This window comes from Metopolophium dirhodum, chromosome 7 (assembly GCF_019925205.1).
Source record: "Metopolophium dirhodum isolate CAU chromosome 7, ASM1992520v1, whole genome shotgun sequence".
NCBI classification, from domain to species: Eukaryota; Metazoa; Arthropoda; class Insecta; order Hemiptera; family Aphididae; genus Metopolophium; species Metopolophium dirhodum.
In genome coordinates, this window is record NC_083566.1 from 15,013,713 (window position 1) to 15,038,229 (window position 24,517).

The following is a 24,517-nucleotide window of genomic DNA, read 5'->3' on the forward strand; positions in this document are numbered from 1 at the left end:
CCGCTCTGAATTTAATATTATTCGTGGGTAATTGAAAGTTTTAAGTACCTATATTATTATATTTTATACAAACAATGATATCTTTAAATGCAACTTTTTCTGGAAAAAAATATATTAATAATTACTATTTCTCGGATGTCGCAACTCGCAAATACTAATACACTAATAAGTAATTATTTTATGAGATAAGTTTTAATTTTTATAAATTCTTATATTTTTAACACAATAAATAACATAATATATTATACAGAAATTATGTTTAAATGTTTTTGATGGGATTGTTATAGGTATCTTATATAAATTTAGAGGACTCGATTTTCGATATTTCATTTTCAAAATCCATAAAATCGTTCTGCATTTTTTGTTTTTTGTTTTCACTTTTTTATTTGTGAATAATTGGTATAATAAATTAAAATATCAAGAATCTAGTCCTATACGTTAGCAGATTCGACTCTCCTCTTCAACTTTTATAAGAGGTTTTTTACTCTAAAACCAGTCAGTCATCATTGTTTTTGGAACTAGAAAAATAAGTACAGCCGCAGCTGTACGGACATTCGGTAATGCAAGGATGGTCGTGGGCATCGTAATAAATCGAGCATAATTTTTTTTGTTTCATTTCACGTAAATAATAATATGAACATAATAGGTATATTTAAATATAATGCAATGACGTGCGAAGCGCGGACCGCCGATAACAGACCGGTTTTGACCTGTCGGCGGCCGGCGCGCCTGGATGTCCGAACTACGAGGGGACAAACGCTGCCACTAGAACGAGAGCAGCACATGACGGCCGTAATTAATTTTTTTTTACTGTAAAACATGCCAATTTTGTTCCTATAACACGGCTTACAGAATGGTTTTAGAGCAAAATACCTCAATTAATAGTTGTAGAGAAGAGTTATATCGGGTGAAGTTTAAGACTCGATTTTCGATATTTCATTCTCAAAATCGATAAAATCGTTTTGCGTTTTCACTTTTTTACTTGTGAATAATTGGTATAACAAATTAAAATATCAAAAATCGAGTCTTATACGTCGCACGATATAACTCTCCTCTATAACATTTAATTAAGGTATTTTGTTCTAAAACCATGTAATAAGCCGTATTATTGGAACAAAATTGGCATGTTTTGTACGGTATCACGGGCGTCCTCTTAAGCACTAATTATAGGTAGATTATTGTCTCACAAATGTTTGAGAATTAGGCCTCGGGGTAGTGCGGGTGACGGGCAGGGCCGGATTAAGGGGGGGGGGGCCTGGACCCCGGGCCTCCACAAAATGAGGGCCCCACTTAATGGGACTTTTTTGCGCCCAAGTGTAACACACACACAATATAATGTTTGCAAAATAAATTTAAATCACAAATCGAATAATATTGTTCAATCATATTTTATATAGTAAAATTATTAAAGTAATTTAAAATAGATTATTATGACTCGTAGAGTAGGATAAGCGATAAGGACAACTAAATAATATTGCTAATTTGGTATGGTTTTAAATTTTGAGACTCTCAGTTATAAATAAACACATATTACTTGTATAGCAAGCCGCCCGACCGCTGTTGTTGATAAATACGTGCCGAATACGTTTTATATAAAAACATGCAATAACGTAGATAAAGATTATATTTAACATTGATGTGATATAGACGAGTACGGTGAGTAGTGAGTACCCTCTTTATTCGTCTTCAACCATACGTCCACACGAGTACCCGAGTATCCAGGTTAGTTTAATGTATTATTTCTCACTATTAAATGTATTATTCCGACGATATTATTTATTACAATTTGTCAACGTTTTGGTTTTTTAAATACATTTGAAAAATTAGAAACTTCTGAGCTACAATCTGCTGCAAATTATCTTGTTAGCATTTACCCCAATGATTTAGAATCTTCACTTGGTAATGAATTCATACAGTTCAGTTCATTTGTCAAAATATATGTAGAAACGCGTAAAGATAATGAGCAATGGGAAATATTTTTATACAGGATTATTGTGGAAAATAATTTACAATGTACATTTCCTAATATAGAAGTAGTGCTGCGTATATATATGGTTTTGATGGTGTCCAACTGCAGTGGGGAACGATCGTTTTCAAAAATGAAGTTGATAAAAAACCGACTACGAACTTCGATGACACAAAGTCGACTATCAACCCTTGCACTGTTAATTATAGAAAGTGACATACTTAGAGCATTGGATTTTTCTCAAGTAGTTGAAAAATTTGCAGCGATGAAATCTCGCAAAGTTGCAACATAATAAAAATTATTATTAATTATATACTATTTAGTATTATATTAATATAAATTATTATAGACTATGTAATATGTAGGTATATATACGATATAAATATTTAATGAACATAATTTACTACCAACTTTTATTGTATTACATTTTTTTTTGTTATTATTATTTTGGCATTATAATATAAATATTTTTAAACTATAATTTTATTTCTAATTAAATATTGTTTTTCGGTAAATGTTAATATACCTATTATTAAATTAAATTCACTTATTAAGTTATAATAATATATTAAAATATTAAATATATGTTATCAAAAAATAATATATACTTCTAAGGTGGGCCCAGGGCCCCCCACATTCCTAAATCCAGCCCTGGTGACGGGTGTATATAATGTAGATTTTAAAATTTAAATATATTTTATTTTAACATTTTAGGCTATGAGTTGCAATTCATTTTTTCTGAGGGGGCATACTATGTGTAGGTAGGATAATTTTCCTTTGGAAGGGATTTGTTTTTACATCCTATTAATACAATCTTTTTATGGACAAATAGGTGTGTGAAAGAAAATAAAATGGAGATTTAGACCTTGTGGGCTTCTTAAAACAATTTTGTTGGTAGGAAATGTTGGTAAGAAATCGGAAACGCTCCTAAAGTTTTGGTGACTATAGTCCCCCCCAACAATCTTCCCACTATAACCACTGACTCACGCTAATCATTATTTACGACACAAATGCCATAGAAGGAGTCAAGGAAATTGCATAATACTTAAAAATTGCCCCTTATTAAAGACACTCGAGCAGACCCCTTTAGAAGAATGCGTACCCGCTGGCTGCTGTGTTGTCTCCGTTATACTAACGCATAATATAATATCAAAATGAACGTAGAACATCCACTGTCCAGAAGTTCCAATTTTGTATTGTTAGCCTAATACCTTATAGTATTATACATAATATTGGAGTGAATAAGCTATTATTAAACTTAAATCTTAATAAAAGGCAATTTTCTATATGTTCTCTCATTGTTTTTTTACGATATTTTGATTTTTAAGTGAGTTATGAGTACAAGTAAAATATTAATATTTTAAAATGCTCATAATACACTTAAACATTAAACGAAAAAGTATCGTAAAAAATCAACGAGAAATGTAATGTTCTTATATTTAAGTTTAGTAATGAGTCAATTCCTTCTAATTTTTAAGCCAACTAGTTAGATACAAATTAATTGTCAGCACTCAGCAGATGTACATTTTGATATAGGTATATAATATTAACTACTATACGTTGGTAAGACGGAGACAACACATTCGGGTAGACGTCCTCCTAATACTTACATCTACTCACTGTAATAAAAAAAGTATAAATTCGGTGAATGGAGAGGTGCACGGTCCCATTGTGCCCCTCCCCTTAAATACACGTCCCTGAATGAGTATGAAAGAACGTATTATTAATTATATACACTATACACGTCATAATATAAGTATTAAGTACCATGGTATAGCCGGTATAAGTAACTCAGTGGTCGGGAGTAGCGCGCTTCTTTATTTGTACAAAAGTACTAATAATACGGACATGGTTATTTTTTGTAAGCATTTAAACAATGGTCGGGAAAAGCGCGCTAATTGTAGTGCGATTGGCGTAGCGTCGCTACATTAGGCCTTAGATAGCGAAATACTATAGCGCGCTAAACATTTCCGGTTAGTGTAGCGAAAATTATCATTTTGTCGCTACCTACAATCTAATTGGTGATTATTAAAATATATCAATCATGATTATTTATCATGATTATATTTGTTTATTTATACTATGATGATGACGAGTGTATTAGTGAAGTTTTTGTCCTGGGTCCTGTCCAATGACCAAATGTCAAATCAGTATAAACTACAAACACTAGTTTTCAATAACAACATTTTTATAAATGTAGCGAAAAAGTAGCTGTAGCAGTGTAGCGTTAGCGCACTACAAAAACTAGTAGCGTCCCGACTCCCGACCACTGAGGTAACTACACATAATATTATCTCACAAGTAAGGAATTTACTTGATATTAGTTCGCAATTCGGATTTAGGTCTCGGGGTAGTACCTTATGTAGGTAGGTATGGAATATGGAATATATAGATGCGAACGATTTAAAAATTATAATAGATTACATTTACATATTACCTATATAAGCGAATACTATAATATTATTATTTATGTACATAAAAAAATAATCAATTTAAAAAAAGACACGAACTCAAATTAAATTCTTAGATAATTATTAAGTATGATAATTTGTGAATAGAAAACACGTACTGTAGCAACTAGCAATATACTTTTTTATGGTTATAGCATGATTATTAATTATTATTTATGATGTATATAGACGATTCATGCATGGGCAATGTATTCACATTTGATGGGGTTATACTTATATAAATTTTTTAAATAAGGCCTACAATTAACAAATAATGTATTTAATAAAAATAAAAAAACAGGCAAGTAGATCTTACTCTGCTGTACTGCAGTAGGTTACAAGTGGGTCACTGTAATGGATGTTGTTAAATTTTAATTAAATTATGTATCATTGTATACGAAAAACGATTCTGAGCGGAGACGGTTTGTCAGCCTAGCCTAGGGTATTTTATGTTATATTTATATTGTTTTTATTAATACGATAGACGTAAAGTTGAATTATTATTATTTTATTGTTTATTATCATATTTGTATAATATAATAATATACTTTAGAAGTTTCAAGTACCTACCAATAATGTTATCAAATAAAACTAAAATCGTTCTTCTTCGTTTAAATATCTAATTTTGTCTAAATTTGAATATAAAATAACTATAACAAAAAAAAAACCGTGTTTTTATATTCATTGGTTACAGATTAACCTACTTACGTAGTGGAACCTTGTTTTAAATGTTCAATCATTAACTATAAAAGTTTAACATTTTATAAATTTTAAATTTGATACATTTTATCAAAATTCAAATTTCAAACTGGAAATGTTAGTAAAAAAAAATTGCGCCCATGTATTTTTAATATTTTTAACTTCTATTGTAACAATATATCAGGCACCTTGTATTAAAAATTGACACTGCTTGGGTGCTTGGGTCACGCTTTTTGACCCAACAAATACAATTTTATTGACATTTATAAAAAAAAACTTAAAAATTGAAAATTGAATAATTTCATCTTATATAATTTTTAAAATCTAATCAATTATAGGAATTTATGGTGTAAACTGTAAAACATATAGTGTACATTTCAAGTATCGTTTAGTAACAGTCATTCATTTTTTAATTTTATTATAAGAAAATAAGAAAATCGTTCAATGAGAAATCGTTAGTTTACGCGCGTAAATATTCAATGAAGAAAAAATTCGAACTTCAAACTTTAAAAAAATTTTAAAAATTAAAGTGCCTATAAAAAACTTAAAAAGAGTCAAAATGTCAAGTATTTACGGTTATTGGTTTTGAAGTTACACAATTCCCGTTTATTCTTAATTTTTTTTTGTTTTTTCTCAACGCTATTGAAAAATAACGCGAGTTTTTAATTTTGACCTCTCGAGCTTACCAGAAAAGTTAGAAGTTGATAATTAAAGCTTTTTAAGCTTTTTTAGCTTTTTGTACACAGGCAAAAATAAAAAAGCATATCAAGGTAAAATCAATACATTCATCGCTCTGCTCAGAATTAACATAAATTTCAAGCTATATGTATTTTTTTTTAATTTATAATGAAAAAAACAAAACAACCGATTCACTATGATACACAAATTTATTTAATCTGTAATAAACATAATTAAAAATCATAATGAAAAGATGACATTTTCATTTTAAACATTTAACAAATAAATTGTTATGTTGTATTAATGTAATTTTAAAACCCACAAATCACAATCAAGAAAAAGATACAATAGGAACAAATTGTCACAGAAAATATTTTTATAATTCAATACTTACTTAATTTTTTTTAGTTGATACAAACAAAACATAAACTAACCTATAGTAATAAATAAACTTTCATGACATATAATTAATAATAAGCTTTCAAAAATTACTTTAGTATATAGGTATACCATTCAATAGTCATTTAACCAATATAATTTTAATATTTTATAATAGGATAATATATAATATAATAATCAATTTACTCTAGCTAACTTATGGTTCATTGTATAAACAGCCTTTTTTTTTTTAACCCATAGTTACTAACAAAAAATTCTCCAAATATTGATGTACCTATGACATTTGTGATTTGTCATAAGCAAATCCAACTTTTGGTGCCTCTTTCATTTTGAATTACAATAACTCTCAATATAGGCCAACTTAATCTAACCTAACTTATACCTACAGTGTTCGAAACACATACATATTGATATTATTTTACTTGTAATAATATAATGTCTTATAAAATACAGATTATGTTTATCATACAAATTATATTAATACTAATAAAGTTAATAATAAACATGATGCATCATATAACATCCAGATTATTACATTAAAACCACAATTATCTGATGAGATAGTTCTGATTAAAACTAACTAAATCAGCTAATTCTATAATAATTTATTTTATTACTTATATTATTTTGTAAATTCATAAATAATTATTTTTTTTTAATAAAAAAAAAATTAAAACTCACCTATTCAAAAATACAAATCAAATAAAGTTATAAATAATAATCATGATATAATAACTTATAACAGTTAACATTTTAAGTGCTAAAATTGCATTATCCTAACATAAAAAAATTATAAAAATGTATCACAGTTGTTTTTTTTCAACATCAGTAAATTAAAATGTTCTGATTATCTGTAAAAACATATAATTAATATTAACATTGGTTTTCATAAACGATTAATAGGCAACTAAATTAAAACAACTTGGGTGTACCAACAAGTTAGAAAAAATAAAAAGAGTAATGATTTTCAGTTACATAAAAATAAAAGTGATTACATTTTGATTTTTTTCTTTCGTCAAAGTACATTCACTTCTAACAGTTGCAGCTTACTACTTCTATTTCTTTTCTTAGCACAATCAGTCTGTTCTACTAGGACATGATATGAACCTAAGACAATAAAATACATTAATTAAAACATAATTGATTAATAAATAAATAAATAATTTGTTCAGAATACCTTTGTAACTTAGTAAAACTGGCAGGAACACTAAACTATGCAATGCAGCAATAATAACAATACCCATGTACATTCTGTAGTAAAATATTTTAAATACTGGTGTGTTAGCAAAACCAAGTACGGCAAGGCCAGCAAATTTTGTCAAAGTAATGCCAGAAAACACCTATTAATCAAAAATATGCATCTATATTCTATACACACCTAACGCATTCAATTTCCTTATGTTCATAGAAACAAATTTTACTCATTCAATCTTTATAATATTGGCATACCTACTCATGTGCATTTTACATAAAGTAGATACATTAGATATATATAATTTGTGTATTTACCGAACTCCCAACTTCTACACAAGAATGAGTAGCACGTTGAATTGGACAAGAGATAATTGATTTTGCATTGTGAAAAATTATATGGCCACAAAATTCAACCATTATTCCTATTGCCTAAAAATAAAAATACAGTTCCAAAATATATTAAACAGATTATGTTTAAGTTTTTGTACAACTCACCATTACAATGTTTACTAGCGATATTGCGTTAAGAGAAATATCAAAATAATACATAAATGCTAACAAATCAACAGTTATCATTGTATTAACAATTAGAAGAGTAAAAGCTGAAGATTTTTTGAAATTAGTAAACGTCCACACTACAAAAGTTACCATTACAAACGACAACACTAAATGCTGAACGCATACTTGCCATATGGTTAAATATTGTTCATAAAACACATAAAAAACACTGCAAATACAATCAAAAATTAATAAGTATTATAAATTATAATAATAAATGTGGATGATTGGTGAAAACTCACCTATATGGGAACACAACAGTGGTCGTATTTGGAATTTTTCTTCTAATTGCTTCAGTCATATTATTTGCTATTGATCTAGCAGAACGCATTGATTCATAATAATCTTTGGATGTTTTTAATACAGTGTGAAAAGTCATAAAATAATTAGGTCCGGTTGAATTATTTTTGAAAGAAATTGCCTAACATGTGTGTTAAATAAATGTATTAGCATAAAAAATGAATTAAAATTGAAATTACCAAAATTTAAATAATAAGATATTGGCATTTAATTTATAATTACATCACTATAAGCTGCATGTCCAGCTTTCGAACACTTTTGATCTGGGCTATCTTGGAGGAAATATGGTAAAAACTTTGCAAAATGTTGCACATCTGGTCGACCCCAATCATTTTTAATGATATTACAGCTTGTACAATTATTTATATATTCACTGCTGTGCGGACAAAAACTATTGTTCTGAGTCACTTTGCAGCAACTTGAAAGAGAAGACCAATCGAAATAATCATCAATCCACGACGTTGAAGGCCTGTTTATGTATGTTCTAAAAATTAATAAAATGTAGATTAGATAATAACCAATGAAAAAGTCACATTAAGAATTTACACATTTGCCATTTTTGAAGCTCTGTAAATTTGATTAGCGATTGAAGATTGATCGCAATGAATACCACCGCAGAGAAGATTTTGATCATTAACATCGGTCAAATTCAACCCGTCAGTGACCACAAAATAAACAGGAGGTCCAGTCGAAAAATAACGTTTCATAAACTATTAAAAACAATAAATATTTAGTTAAATTAGTTTATAGTAATTAATATCTAATATTGATGGGTACTTTACTTTAAAATATTTAAGCACATATGAATCATGGGTCATAGTTAGTTCAACATCCAGACCCACATCAATTTTTGGAATAACTACAATACTCATACAAAGCCATGCACTAAATAATAATACAATTAATGGTCTAACATATTTGTTCATTATAGCTGGAACGTATAATTTTTGAAAAGTGGTGTACACTAAACTTTGTTTTTTAATTTCTTGTTTAACTGTTTTCTGAATTGACAAAATAATAAACAATGTCAGTAGATAGATACACAAACTTGGAAATATATATGATGAATAATCAATTATAAAGGTATAATATATTATTTTGACGAGGTACGTATACTTACTCGTTTAGCATCCAATGCTAATAAACCTATGAAACAAGACATCTGTAACAAGAAATTGAACACTAAAGCCATCGCGGCATATAATGCAAACGATCTAACTACAGGCATATCAGATAAACTGCCGATAAAGAAACATGTGATTTCTGCGAGAGTGGTGATGAAAATCGAAGGTCCGATTTTGCTTAAAACACGACCGATGTAATCGGGCACCAATTCGTCTTCTTTCTTGTCCATTTGTTGATACGTTCGAATGATTAAGAATATATTGTCAACTCCAACAGCAAGAACAATAAAAGGTATGACCTGATAAAACAAACATAATAAGATTATTTTATGAAAAGTAAATACTATTTAAAACAAAAAGAAATAAAATCATAAATAACAGCAATATTCTTATTATGTAGAGTATATTACCTCCAGTACGATCAAGGACAGCGGTATACCGATTAGACCGTAAAAACCGACTGAACAAACAACAGATGATATAACGATTACGATTCCGAAAAAACTTAGTAAGATTTTACTCCATCCAAGAGTAAAAACTATGTATAAGAACATGACTAAATAACTTATAGCTATTGTAGATACATCTGAATGAGATTCTCTATCCAACTCATCTTCCACCGAACGTTCTGAATAATAAGCTACGTCCATGAAAGACGGTTTTGACACCATAGTCCAGTTCTTCATAAAATCTAAAAACCTGATATATATATGCCCACATTAGAACACAAATCAATGAAAATGTACAACATAATACAAATTACTTTACTTGTTTTCCCATTCTAGTGCATCTTTTAACAACGGTTTGCTGTTGTGATTGTTGAGTACAAATGTTAATAACAACGATGTTGCTTTTTCATAAGGAGACATTTTAGTTATTGGTTCACTCGAGTTGGAAAAGCCTCCCAGAGCCACAGACGGATCTACTGGACCCCCATAAGGTGCTAAACACAGTGGATTATACGGATTACTGTAAAAAAAAAAATGATTATTATGTTTTATTTTTATAAAATAGAATAATTTACTCTGTAATTTTTTATTTATTATTAATGACTGAAATTTTTTTTTTTTCATCAAAAATTATTATATTTTACAATATGCGTATAAGACTGATCTTTACATTTTGTAATAAAAAGTATGTATTTAGAGGTATTTGTGTCTTTGGTGAAGCTGTAGAAATATTACATGTGATGAATTTGGCGGTGTTAATTTTTAGTTTCCACTTAGACTACCAAATGGACAAAAAAACAATAACATAAATTATATTTATTTCATTTTGTAATAGATGTATAAGCGATATTATAACTTGTTAATAAAACACAGTATTTAAAAACAGTATTTAAATTATAAATATTACACTTACTGAAAGCACATTTTTAATTTATCAAAGTAACTGTCAAGCCGGTTCAGTTTGTAAGGTTTGTTTCCAAAATAGCCCCAAACACTTTGAACTACACAATCCGAAACGTTTGGTGGACCTTTGAATTTAGATACAAGTGGTGCGAAACACACTTTGTCTAGTCCGTTAAATGGGCTGCCCAACTGTTTATGAAAAATATAATATCAATTAAAAAATTTGTATATTTTTTTTTCGGGGGTTGAGGCTTCTGAGGTCATTTGCCTGTGGAACTGTGGTGTAGGCTGGTAGGGTACTGTAGGTTTTGAACATGTGTGTTTGTTTTGGCAGAATTTTTAAGTGGGCACCTGTAGGTATCTGTCATGCCCGGGTGGGGGATGGCGGCCTCTCTCCGGACACCGTGACTGCCCGAAGAAAAATTCCGCTCGAACCAGAGAGGATGCGCGTCGCAACCGACGACTTATCAGCTCGGCCACTCCGTCCCCCAATAGTTTGTATATTATATTATATTAATATTAACATCATTCAAAAGTTTATAAAAACTTACGGCTTCAATTTTCTGTTGTAATTTTAGAACTTCCAGCAAGAAAGTACGGTTAAACACTGGTCCAAATGTATATGAACCTTCAGAAGTGTTATAAAGCACCTAAAATATTAAATACATTCATTAGTATTAATATTGTTTTGTCGATTATAAACTTACATCTCGAACTCCGTTTGGCACGATAATGACTTGTGTGGTTCGAAAAAATGGCTTAAAGTTTGTGTTGAAATATTCACGCTCTTGCCGACATTGGCTGTTTGGAGATGACCATAAATCTACTGGATCGATTGTGATCTTTATGTAGTGAATACCATGACTTAATGTGGTAATTAGACACACTGACACCATAAGTGAAATATGTGATCTACTCGCGAAATCTATGATAATTTTTTATAATAAATAATTAATAAACAAACAAATTTAAACAATAAAAAAAAGACTCTAAATAGAACTTATAATTTTACTAAATTACTATAAATACGCAGTCTTCTATTGTACTTACATTTTCCAATTTTATAAAAAACTTTTTCCAACATATTATTTTTATGTTTTGTTTTAGTACGCTCTGCAACAATATACTTATGTTTATCATTTTTTTTCTTGTTTCTGTTCATTAGTACATCTGAAATAACGTCTTATAAAGTTAGTAAATTAATATACAATTTGAGTGCACTACAGCAGTGCGCAGACCAAGTTCCAGCAATACCAATGTATCTTTACACGAACGGTTTCAGACGGTTTTCTAACTTTCTCTGCTTCCTCTTAAGGTGGACTTTGAAATTTGAAACATAGATTAAGCATACGGAGCTTAGATTATACAAATTTGAGCCCTTAATATTAAGGTTTTTTGAAAGGGAGCTCTTCAAAGTTTGAATTTTTGTTAATGACTGACCGATCCTCAAAATTATAAGGTACTTTCCTTAAAAGTAGAAACGTGAAATTTGACGCAAAGGTAGGTTCTATAGTGTATGTAAAAGGTAAAATCTAAAATTTTTAATTATCTCAAACTTAATGCCATTTTAGTGAGGCTAGTTCTGATTGCATTGAATCAATAACCACCAAGTATACTGTATAGTAAAAAACCGGCCAAGTACGAGTCGGACTCACGCACGAAGGGTTCCGTACCATCATCTATAAACATGTTGGCAACACTGCTTGTGTTATATATTTTAGGATTTTTAGCGACAACAGAAATACAAAATCTGTGAAAAATTCAACTTTCTAACTTTCATGGTTCATGAGGTACACATGATGACAAACGGACGGACAGCGGAGCCTTAGTAATAGGGTCCCGCTTTATCGTACGGAATCCTAAAAATTGGTTGTCGGATACTGCATATAATTACGATTAAATCCTAGAAGACCTCGTCTACTATGCAGAAGCAACCCAAAAGGAATGATATCCAACAAAACTTTAACTGTGAAAAAAAGGCAAAGTCCCTGCAGATCCCAAAAAGTCTGCATATCAAAGATGTAAGACCTACATTGCGGGCAAATATGCTTTTTCTTTAGTCAATAACCATAATACACAAATACATTCATATGCAACAATTCCCTTTTAATTTTACTGTCATTACTTGGCCAGTTTCAAAGAAAAATAACCAGTTGATGTTGATGATTGAAATCTATTTTAGTTGTTGACAACCCCAAAGAGACAAAATTAGATAATAGCCAAGTGATAGAAATAGGTACAGTTAAAAGAGATTTGTTGCGCATGAGTGTATTTGTGTAATGTGTTTTAAAGTTATTGACTAAAGAAAGAGTATTACACTTGGCCGCAATGTAGTAGGTATCACTATTTTGATACCTAGGCAGATTTTTTCGGGAGAACTTTTTTAGGTCTGGCCGACTGGGACTTGGCCATTTTTTCTCGGTTAGATTTTTGTTGGATTATATTAACAATAATTGTTTCCTTTTATTTTATTAACAACTATATAATATAGCTTTGTGTTTATTTCGGCACAATAGTAATAGTATATATATTAAATGGAATCGCTCGGTACCAACTTATTTTTCCGTTATAGGAAGCCTAAAATGTACGGGATATACATAATTCGGGAATGTTGTTATTTTCTGTTATAAGAGGATTTCCGTTTTATAGGGGGTTAAATTATAAGGAGGTTCTACACTTCTACTGAATATAGGTAATATATGGTTAAATCATACAATTACCTTTAAAACACACGAATCCTGCAAATATCGACATAATGAAACCAAACAAAATTGCCGATGACAAAGTTACAATTTCAATACCCGCTACGTTGAGCGATTTTTGAGGTTCTTGTATTTTATCCGGCAACGGACAACTTTCATCGCAGTCCATGCAGCTACAAGCAGTAGTTTTATTCTGAAAGTCGAAATGTTTAATGGCATGTTATTATGAACAATAATTATACATTACTCACATCTACCGGTTGATTACACGGTATTACTGGGCCTACAAACCGCTGGGGATTATCAGTTTTTACAACTGGTATGAAATTTATGACGAAACCTAGATATGGATTATTTCCTAAGAATCGAAACCATCTAAAAGAAAAAAAATATTTTATAACTTAGTCACACCGTTAAACAAGAACATATAAGTTACAGTTATATTATAATTATATATTTAGGTACCTATACACTACAATCGACAGGACAAACGTGTTAATATTAGAAAGCAATAATAAATTCATAAATTCATACTCGTTGCATTCAAAAACATTTCTGAAAATGTATTAGGATGTACAGCTGGTCAGCCCCGGATTAAGATAATTTTGGGGCAGGGGCCAAAAAATAATAATAATATCCATCTATATACATAATATAGGAAACGTTCTACCCGCCAGTGGCCCACTATATTATTCGATATCCGGGTCCATGGCCCCCTGCCCGCCTTAGGTAATCCAGGCTTGTAGTATCCAAAATCAGTACAACTAAATACTATATTCACACTTACTTTTGTGCTGTACATCCTATTGCTCCTGAGCATATAACATCCATGGCTAATTCACCAGTAGCCGGGTTTGACACGGATTTACACGAATCGTAAACCCCTTGCATATACGAATCGGAAATATAAAAATCCAACTCTTGTATCGAAGTACCTAGATAGCAGATACAATATTAAAAAAAAGTGTATGGTTGTAAAACAGTAATGGCGCAGTTGTTGTTCTTAAAACAATGACGAAATTCTATCTTAGAGATTCAATAGAAATTGTATTTAACAACTATACGAGTAACTCATGAATTGATTTTAAATATTTCGTAATAAGTAATAACTAATAAGCAAATTTTATAGTAATCATGGTGAAATTGTATACTGACCTATTTTCGTCAATTTGGTGACATTCATAAATCGGCTCTGCGTCGGTGAACAAGCCAACTCGCAGATAAATCTTCCAAATGTTCTCATACATGATGGACATCTGTGTAAGAAGTTTGCAGCCTGTACAATACTTGTGCCTAATGTTGAAAGCTGATCGACTCCGCAACACGTGTTAAGAGTTTGTCCATCTAATAAAACAAAATAATAAAATATGTGTAATGAGTTTAAACAATTAAAGCTTTAATAGTTAATTTGTAACTTTTTATTAGAATCAGGCAATCAGCTCAAGATAAATTAAATATAAATTATAAAAAATTTTTTTTTGAATTTATTCTAGGAAAATTGTAAATTTTTTAAATTTTAAAATACTCATAGGTAACTTGCTTCAAAATTAAAATATTAAAAGATTCTATGGGGGCCTTAAATATATTTATTCACTCAAATTTGATGATAGGTAAATTTATTATTATATTAAAAGTAAAATGGAATATTCTGAACATAATGTTTGCCTAGGAAATAATTTCTAATGAAGTAAATTATTTTTAAATTAGGGAAAATATAAATATAACATCTGAACAGCATTCTCCTAAGATATCCATACGAATAATATTTTACTCCACGATATTGACTATCAAAGTATATATGGATAAATTCGATAAACAATTGATCATAGTATAATATGATTTATGGAAGCACAAATAGCTGGTAGCTATAGATACTCAAATTAAATCAGTGTTCGTATTTGTTGATAATCATTAAACATATTTAACTATATCTATTAATTATTTTTAGGTTAGTTTGTAGAATAAACCTAATTTTTATTATCAAAACATTGTTGAATCAAATTGTAGGTACTTATAAGTTCAAATCCAAACATAACGAAAACAATAAAATTATCTATTTAATAAAATACCAATTTAGAATATTTAACAAATAACAATGTACTGTAATTTAAAGTTCTCGAATAATAATATTTTACTTTAAGAGGACGCTACACGGATATTTGTTGTCTCCGTCTTACAAGTGCATAACATACCAAATTTACGATCAGCCGATCACATTTAACTCAGTTAGTTTAAAAATTAGAATGAATCGACCTATTATGAAACTTGATGGTAATAACATTATCTGTGTTTGTAAGTCGGTTTTTTACAATAATTCAGTTTTTAAGTGAGTAATGTTCATTTTTAATTTACGCAATTTTATATACGCATAACTTACTAAAAAATTGAACTATCGTAAAAAACCCACACACAAACACAGATAATGTACTTGCCATCAAGTTTCATTATAGATCGAATCACTCTAATATTTAAAATGTATTCTCATAAATCGTTCTATTTTTTATTAAAATTAAATATAATTTCAATATTAATTAAAACATGAAGTGCCGACATTTATCCATTTGGGTATTTAAAAAAATACTCGACCATAAATTATAAATAATTAAAAGTCGCAGAAGATGCATTTTAACATGCCATAATCAACAAATACGAGTGCTCGAGAGTGCATGCATTATGCGTAACTTATGGACTCAAGCCTATAATCTTTACGGGCATACATCTCGATGATGGACAAGGAAAATGGTAAATTTACTATACGAACCGCTGTGCCGAAACAACTACTTATGAGTGCTTTGTACTTAAAACCTATATTATAATGTAAATAAGATTATTAGAATGTCAACTGTTAAGACATGCATTTATGTTGGATACAACGTTTAAAGATACTAATAAACAAGTATGATCATTGATCGGTTGTAGTCAAAATAATTCTATCGACATTTTGTAACATAAATATTATTATAATACAATATTACAATTCCATTTAAGGAAGTATTATTTTAGTTAATACTTATTAATTATTAAATATTTTTCGATGCGAACTCTTCACAAGACAGCAAAACAATATCTATTAGTATGCGAATTTTAAATTTTTATAACAAATTTACAAACTCAACATTTTTTATATATTATATTTCCAAGAAATTATAAAATAGTGACATCTAATTCGTCTGAAATTGCAATATCTATCCCTACTTAAGCCAGAACATATTATTGAGTAAACATTTTAAAGTAATTTTTAAAAATAGAGGTATGGGTAAAATTGTATACAAAATCAAATACATCCAAATTCTTAAATAGTTGAATATATATTTTAATCTTAACATTTCTAATTTTATTTTATTTTTAAATAAATTATTATTGTAGTTAATGGGGTATTAGGGTTATATACTTATTTATATCTAAACAACATATTAGTGATCTGGCGTAACCGGGATTATTTACCCCCGGAATATTTCACAAAAAGAGGTAAAATTTCACACGGTAAATAATCTCGGGTACACCGGTAGGTACTTATTATTTTTACGAATGCATTTTCATTACCAAGTGATTCTATAATAAATGTTTCAGAACGTATTACTTGCATTTCTCTTCTTTTATGATATTGAACGATTGTAAACTATATTAGATAGGTAAAATTTGTTTTCAATTGGTACGCATATATAATATTTGCTTTTATAATAATAAGTTTATTTATTATAAATTATTAAAATGTATTAAATATTAGCTTTGAATTATTGATAGAACTTATATTGTAGACACCGTGTTTATAAAAATATTAAATTCAATATAGGAAGGTATAATCGTATAGGCTATTAGGTAACTAATATAAATTTCATACATTATACATTTATATTCTTACAATTACATCTGTGCAGTGTACTAGATAAATATAATAAATGTCCATTGTCAATAATGAGAAGAATAATAATCTGGACGGTTTTTAAACTATACAAAACAATTTTATTGTAATATGATTTGACTGTTTAGACTATGAGCGAAGCGATGAATGTATTGGTTTTACAATGATGCATTAGAGTTTTAAAAAGCGTTAGAAAAACAAAAAAACGGGAATTGTGTAACTCAAAAACCAATAACCGTAGATACTTGAAATGTTGACTATTTTCAAGTTAATTATATAACTTATAATTAAAGGCATTTAGATTTTTATTAATTTTTTGAAAATATGAAGTTGTATTTTTTCGTCATTAAATACTCACGCGCGTAAACTAACGATTTCTCATTGAACGATTTCCTTATAGTTAAAAATCGAATGACCGTTACTCAACGATACTTGATATTTTCACCGAATGTTTATATTTTTCTATATACAGTATGATTTTAAAAATATTTTGGTCTATTTATAAACATTTAAAATTTGATTTTTTTTTTTTAGTTTTTTTTATAAATATCGATAAAATATTTTCACTAAATAAGCTTGAAAATGTAATACAAAATTCCTTATAAATTGGTTCAATGGCAGTTTAATTTACCTTCAACTTTCAATGTATTACGAAATAATTAAATTATAGGTACTTTACTACTTCTGTATACATCTGTATACATCTATTCGTTATTATAAAAGAGTAACTGGTTTTATTAAAAAATGTTTAAAACTAACCTGAATATTTCATAGGATCATTACTCATTAGGTAATACGCTGTATTACTTAATTGCATAATTCACTAATTCCACTGAAATATATAGGTTTATACGTACCTACATGGATAATTTTGGATATACATTAAAAAATACCACGAGTTAAATTTTTTTTTTATTTAAATTTAGCTACAGCTGACATCTTCAAACGAATCAATACCTATTATAATAGGTATACGTATAAATACATTTTTAAATGAGTATTAATTTCTTTTAGCCATGCGTCAAGTTGGTATCTAATGAATTCAACATATATATAAAATACATAATACAAATAAAGATAGTTTCATGGTGTATGCTTTTATATAGTTTGTACCTACAAACTAAAGTTACAAGGTTTTTCATTATTCGCATATGATATATATATTATATATATAATATGATATAAAATGATATATTGCTAATCATTTTTGTTTTTTGATTATAAGAACAATTTTTCCGTAGGTGCAATTTTAACTTTTGTCAGTATATATATAACATTCATAATAAATGTTTTCTACGTAGAAAAGTATTATTATCTATGACACCTATATAGCTATTATCTTTTAGGTAGGACATAGGTATATATACTATTTGACACATATATTAAAATAGCAATATTATTTAAATCATATTTTACGACATACATTATATCACAATTTTAGTAACTACTAACTCATAATTCATATAATAAATTATATTTTAAACATTTAAAAACAAGTGGTTAAAGCAAACATCAACTTACCTTTTGAATGATCTTGTATGAAATCAGGACACCACGTTTTAAGAACATCTATAGATTTTGGGTCGGTCATTGGTTTGGGGGGTCCATCATAACGGCAATTAAGTACACGAAGTTCATCTACTTTTTCACATTCTCCATACCATATACAAGTATCATTAGCCTTGAATCAAAAAAAAAATTTTCTTTAGGTAAATTAACAGATAAAACGCAGTACCCTATATCTATATTGCGTGCATATCTTAACGAAAGATATAATTATAGTGTGTATTGTAAAGTTTAAAATTATCCGCACATCTATAAATTTGAGTACTTACGAGTTACGACTTACCTATACATACTACATATACTATACATGTTTTCGTAAAAACTTACTATAAAAAAATTTTTTTACTTATATCTATATGCAATTGCAATACGTTAAAAACAAAATGCCACACGGTTAAAATATTAGCTAATTAAAAAACGATTTATTATGACATAACAAAACAAATATAATTTATGTAATTAATACTTTGGACATAGACCATATACTTCCATAGTAAATAATACAAAATTACCATCGTAATTTAATTTTCAGATTAGGTATACCTATAAACATTTCAATATGGCAATTTCTACTTCAGAATCGTGTAGTATAGGTAACTGATTATTGTATTGAAAACAAAATTTACTAAACATGGTATGGCAATTATGACGGTTAATACTTATTCTGGTCTGCAATTATTATTTTAGGTACCTACCTATTAAACAATTTTACATATTTCTAATTTGTCTAACTTTGTTTCATACCTACATTTAATTTTCATAAACTTTAATTTTGAATTTTAATGACCATGGGTATAGCCGTATAGGTACCATTTAATATGCATTGAATTATTGAATTCGGTGTACATAAAATGTTTAGTTAACATTTAAAAAAGGCGGGCAAGTGGGTTTCGTTTTGCTGTACAGTAGGTTGTAAGTAGATCACTGTGATGGATGGTGTTAAATTTGAATTCAATGATATAAAATCATACTATACGAAAAACGATTCTGAGCGGAGACGGTTTGTCAGCATAGGATATTATATTATATTATATTTATATAGTTATTAAACTTATTATTAATACGGTACTACGGTAGCCGATTAAGTTGAATTATTATTATTTGTTTATCATCGTATTTGTATATAATATATTATAATTTATAATATACTTAAGAAGTTTCAAGTACCCAAGAATAATATTTAAAAAATACAACCCCCTACGCCACTGGACTAGAAGCAAATAAGCGATACGCCTATACCTACAACCAGTACAAAATAAACCCTAGAGGAACTATTAAATAAAACAAATTTTGTTAAATTTACACGTGCCATTTGTTAAAATTATGAAATTCTATAACACCGTTACAGTTGATGTCATGTTACTAATTACCACAATATCTAGTACCACACTCTCACAGCGTTAAAAAAGTAGACTCAATTAAAACTATCAAATTAATTACATTTAGATGTAACAAACACAAATTACAAAATATTTAAACGATACATAGCCATTAGTCATTAGCCACATAGGTAATTAAAATGTTCTTAGATTCACAGATACATATTATGTATTATTATAGGTAAGTTTAGTAAGTAAACTATACCTACGAAGTGATTATACATTTAACCAAGACACTCATTATTTCAGAAAACACTAACGTTTTGGAAAATATTTCGTTTAGGTACCTAATTTTAAGTCGGTATATCTACTAATCAATATTTTTGGGAAAAATTATCGTTATCGTTATTTTTTTTTTTTTTGAACGACAACGTGCATTTTTAATCTTATATTCCGAAGCAAAATATTATTCGGAGTACCTTATATATCGATCAATAAAAATGTTGTACAATTAGTTATAGTTTAGTATGTATGTCTACATATAAATATAATTAGTTTTTTATACTCATCCATTACTCATCCAAAATTCAATTTTTATACAATATCGAACTAATCTAAAAATATACTAAATTAGAAAATGGAATAAGAAACCAAAAATACATGTTATCACTATCAAAAATAAAATATTACAAAATTTATAGAGATAAAAAATAATAATAAATATATATATTTCCAGAAACGTTAGTTTCAAAAACATAGTTTTTTTTTGAAATAATGAGTGTCTATTAAGTTAAATATTTAATGTATCACCCGGTATACTTTTAAGATTAGGTATTATTGTATTAATGTATCACGTTGTATACTTCACATTTTCGAAGAAAACAAAAAATAAAATAAGTATGAAATTATGAATTTTATCAAAAACGTAGGAACAAAACACATACATGATACATAATATATTTATATATACGAGGTCTCGTGTATGAATAATGAATGTATGTTATGTGTAAACTTATATTTATAATTCACTGCATATTATAACCATTCCGCAGAGTTAACAACACTGATTTCTTAAACATTATTATTTGTTTACAAAAAGTAATCTATATAGAACGTATATATAGTATTGTTGACGATTCGCTATTCTCGGAATATTCCATATTTTGATCAAGGTATAAAAAATTATAATTATTCAAGAATCAACAATTTTATTCAAAATTATTAAAATAGGAAGTTTTTTTTTAAATCAAGCTATTATAATATATGTCTTATTTATTAGAATATTTAAAATACTATAAATGGTACTCGTACTTTGCAATAACACAGCATTTTATAAAACAGGTAGTAGGAAGATACTAAAATAACTATGAAGAAATGCAAATTGGATCAAATTTGTGATCGATATTAAACCAAGCATTTTTTAAATTTCAACATTACTTAACGCTTTACTAGCCCTAAGCACTCTTATAAAAGCATTATCTTTTTTTTAATTGAAAAGTTATTATTAAGTTTACAATGTTATTTTAAACATTATGTACCTAATTGTTAGAACCCTATGTATATAATGGCTAATTTTTTACAAAAATTAGATTTTTAACAATATTAACTTAAAATAGGTACGCATTTTTAACGATCATATCATTGCGGCTATAATAAGATTTTGTAACAGAATAATTAATATGTTAATCGGGAAAAAAATAAAAGCCACACTATACATCATTACAGTATCACTTGCAGTTATAATTAGTTTAGTAACGTTTTAAAGACAACTATATAATATATATACCTAATTCTATTTTATTGAAATAATAATAGTCAGAATAAAATGAATTGTTTACTTTTCGGTATTTTACATTTTTTTTTTTATAAAATATGGCAATACTGATTTTTTCACCAATACCTATAGGTAATTACAGGTATAATTAAGAGGACATCATATCCGCATGTGTTGTCTCCGACTTACAAAAGCGTAACATACCAAATTTGCGTTCAGAAATTCAATTTTATGCCGTTAGCTTAAAAATTAGAGTGAATCGACCTATTATGAAAATTGATGGTAAGAACATTATCTGTGTTTTTTTGGAAGTTTTTTACACGATAATTCAGTTTTTAAGTGAGTTGTGAGCATTTTTAATTTACATTTATTATACACACTATAAATCATTTAAAAACTAAATCATCGTAAAAAAACATCTAACAAAACACAAATAATGTTCTTACCATCAAGTTTCATAATAGGTCGATTCACTCTAATTTTTAAGCTAACGGCATAAAACTTGAATTTCTGAACGCAAATTTGGTATGTTACGCGTTTGTAAGACGGATACAACACATGTGGGTGTGGCGTCCTCTTAAGATTTAAAATCAAAATATAACTGACCAATTAATAAATCGCATGCCATATTATGTACAACATACCCAGTGGCGTAACTGGGTAAAAAACTAGGAGTGGGCAAAATAATTTACTGAACAAAACCAAAATTCTGAGCCCACCCCTCCCCAGCTTAAATGTAACTTTATTCTATTTATACCTAATTGATTGTTTTTACACACATTTTTATATACAAATTGTATTTATAGGTTGTAGCATTGATTAATAGTATTTATAATCAATGGTTGTGGGTACCCATATTGATTAATGTTATTAAGATATAAATATTAAAGTTAATTAATAAAAAGGTTGGTATATCTGGGTGGTGGGGAAAAATAATAACCCCCCAATTACGCCACTTAACAGTGAACATACCTGTTGTTTACTTCTTAGTTCTTTGTGTTATTTAAATTTGAACTCAATAATAAAATACAATATACATTATATAGAATAATATAGATGTATATTGTACATAATATATTATTATATAGGTACCTACTGACTACTGAAATATTCATTTTTTTTTGTGATAGGATATAGGTACTAACTTACATTATCATTTCAGTATAAAAATAATATAAAATTATTATAATATGCACGTTGAAAAATAAATCAAAAAACCTTAAATAACAAAGAGCACGATTAAATTTTAAAATTAATTATTTAAAATTTGTAAATATAATTAGACTGAAGATTATAACACGCGAGTAGTCTAACGAATACGGAATAATGAATACACAACAGTTAACAACTTAACAGGTAGGTACCTACTATTTATACTATAACAACTATTATAATATAGTTAATACAATAGTATAAGAGCATTTTAAGAGATGAAAAATAATCGCAAGATCTCCCCATTCGTCTAGGGCCGTTTAACAGCACACCGCACGCGAGGATTTAGAATTAATATGAACGAAACGATTTTCTTATTATAAAATTAATACATATTTTGAGCGCGAATCGACTTATCTAAATCCGTGTTGCGTTCTCGTAATGAAAAATATTTTGCATAACAGCTGCACGATCACAAACTCTTGAGATAAACAATCTATAGTATGTATATTGTGATATCACACAATTATACGAGTAAGTACGTAGTTAACGTATTCTCGCTTATTGTCTGTATTTGTATTTGTACTTTGCGATAGGTACTTATTATAATACATACGTCCTGCATGGCTACATAATATTATAGTAAAATAGTAAAACGAATAATTGTATTATTATTTACTACATATGCGGTGTGGGTGGGATATACCGCAGATCGAGAATCGGTATAATATCAGATATATATACCTACCTGCAGCGAATCGTGCGCGTAGTGAGGGAGGTACGATCAGAAAAACGTCGGAAGATACACTCGCATACCTATGGGTACCTAATATGAAAAAAATGTATAACACAGGTATACCTACTACCTACGCGCAGTGGGTGGACCAATTTTTCGAATAAAAACGTTCAAGATTTAAATAATAAATCTGTAAATCTTGTGTCTAAAATATTAACGACCGGCGATCGACGCACGTCGCAATACTCACCCGTGACGGCGGGAGGACGGACAAGAGAGTGATGAACAGGACCGTCGTGATTATTATTGGCGACATTATAACGCACGGACAACGTGCGTCCCGTGTAGTGTCAACAGGTAGCACGGAATGTAATGACGTGCAGGCACAACGAACTACGGACGCTGACTGCGGTCTGCGGGCTGCGGCCTGAGAGTGTTGCGAGTTATCGCCGATGATCAACCGGTCCCACGACTGGTCGAATGTTTTCGGGCGGCGGAGAGTGAGGTCGCGCGGTATCGCTTCTTGCGCGCTTTACCAAACGTCAAGTACCGCCATCTCGGGGCAACAACGACAGGTGTACACCGATAATACAATAATAATATTTCCACCGAACCCATCGGAAACGCACCACTATAGTACTATACCTGCACGGCCAAGAAGGTATACCTATACATATTATACTATT

The 24,517-nt window shown here is 28.9% G+C and overlaps 1 protein-coding gene across 2 annotated transcripts; it reads right to left on the reverse strand.

Moving 5' to 3' along the window:
* Window positions 1–6,001: 6,001 nt before the first annotated feature.
* LOC132949102 (NPC intracellular cholesterol transporter 1 homolog 1b-like) lies at window positions 6,002–24,287 on the reverse strand. 2 transcript variants are annotated; one of them, XM_061019885.1, is made up of 22 exons: window positions 24,082–24,287; window positions 18,806–18,965; window positions 14,578–14,766; window positions 14,210–14,357; window positions 13,674–13,797; window positions 13,441–13,615; window positions 11,771–11,890; window positions 11,428–11,645; window positions 11,272–11,370; window positions 10,731–10,909; window positions 10,137–10,337; window positions 9,779–10,067; window positions 9,365–9,667; window positions 9,027–9,245; window positions 8,791–8,954; window positions 8,467–8,728; window positions 8,187–8,365; window positions 7,882–8,113; window positions 7,702–7,815; window positions 7,370–7,532; window positions 7,188–7,299; window positions 6,002–7,043 (listed from the first exon to the last, which is right to left on the reverse strand). In XM_061019885.1, the coding sequence occupies exons 1-21, from the start codon at window positions 24,145–24,147 to the stop codon at window positions 7,208–7,210; spliced, it is 3,696 nt and encodes a 1,231-aa protein (XP_060875868.1). In that variant the 5' UTR covers window positions 24,148–24,287; the 3' UTR covers window positions 6,002–7,043; window positions 7,188–7,207. The 2 variants fall into 2 exon arrangements, with proteins under 2 accessions (XP_060875868.1, XP_060875869.1); XM_061019886.1 differs by lacking the exon at window positions 9,027–9,245.
* Window positions 24,288–24,517: the final 230 nt, after the last annotated feature.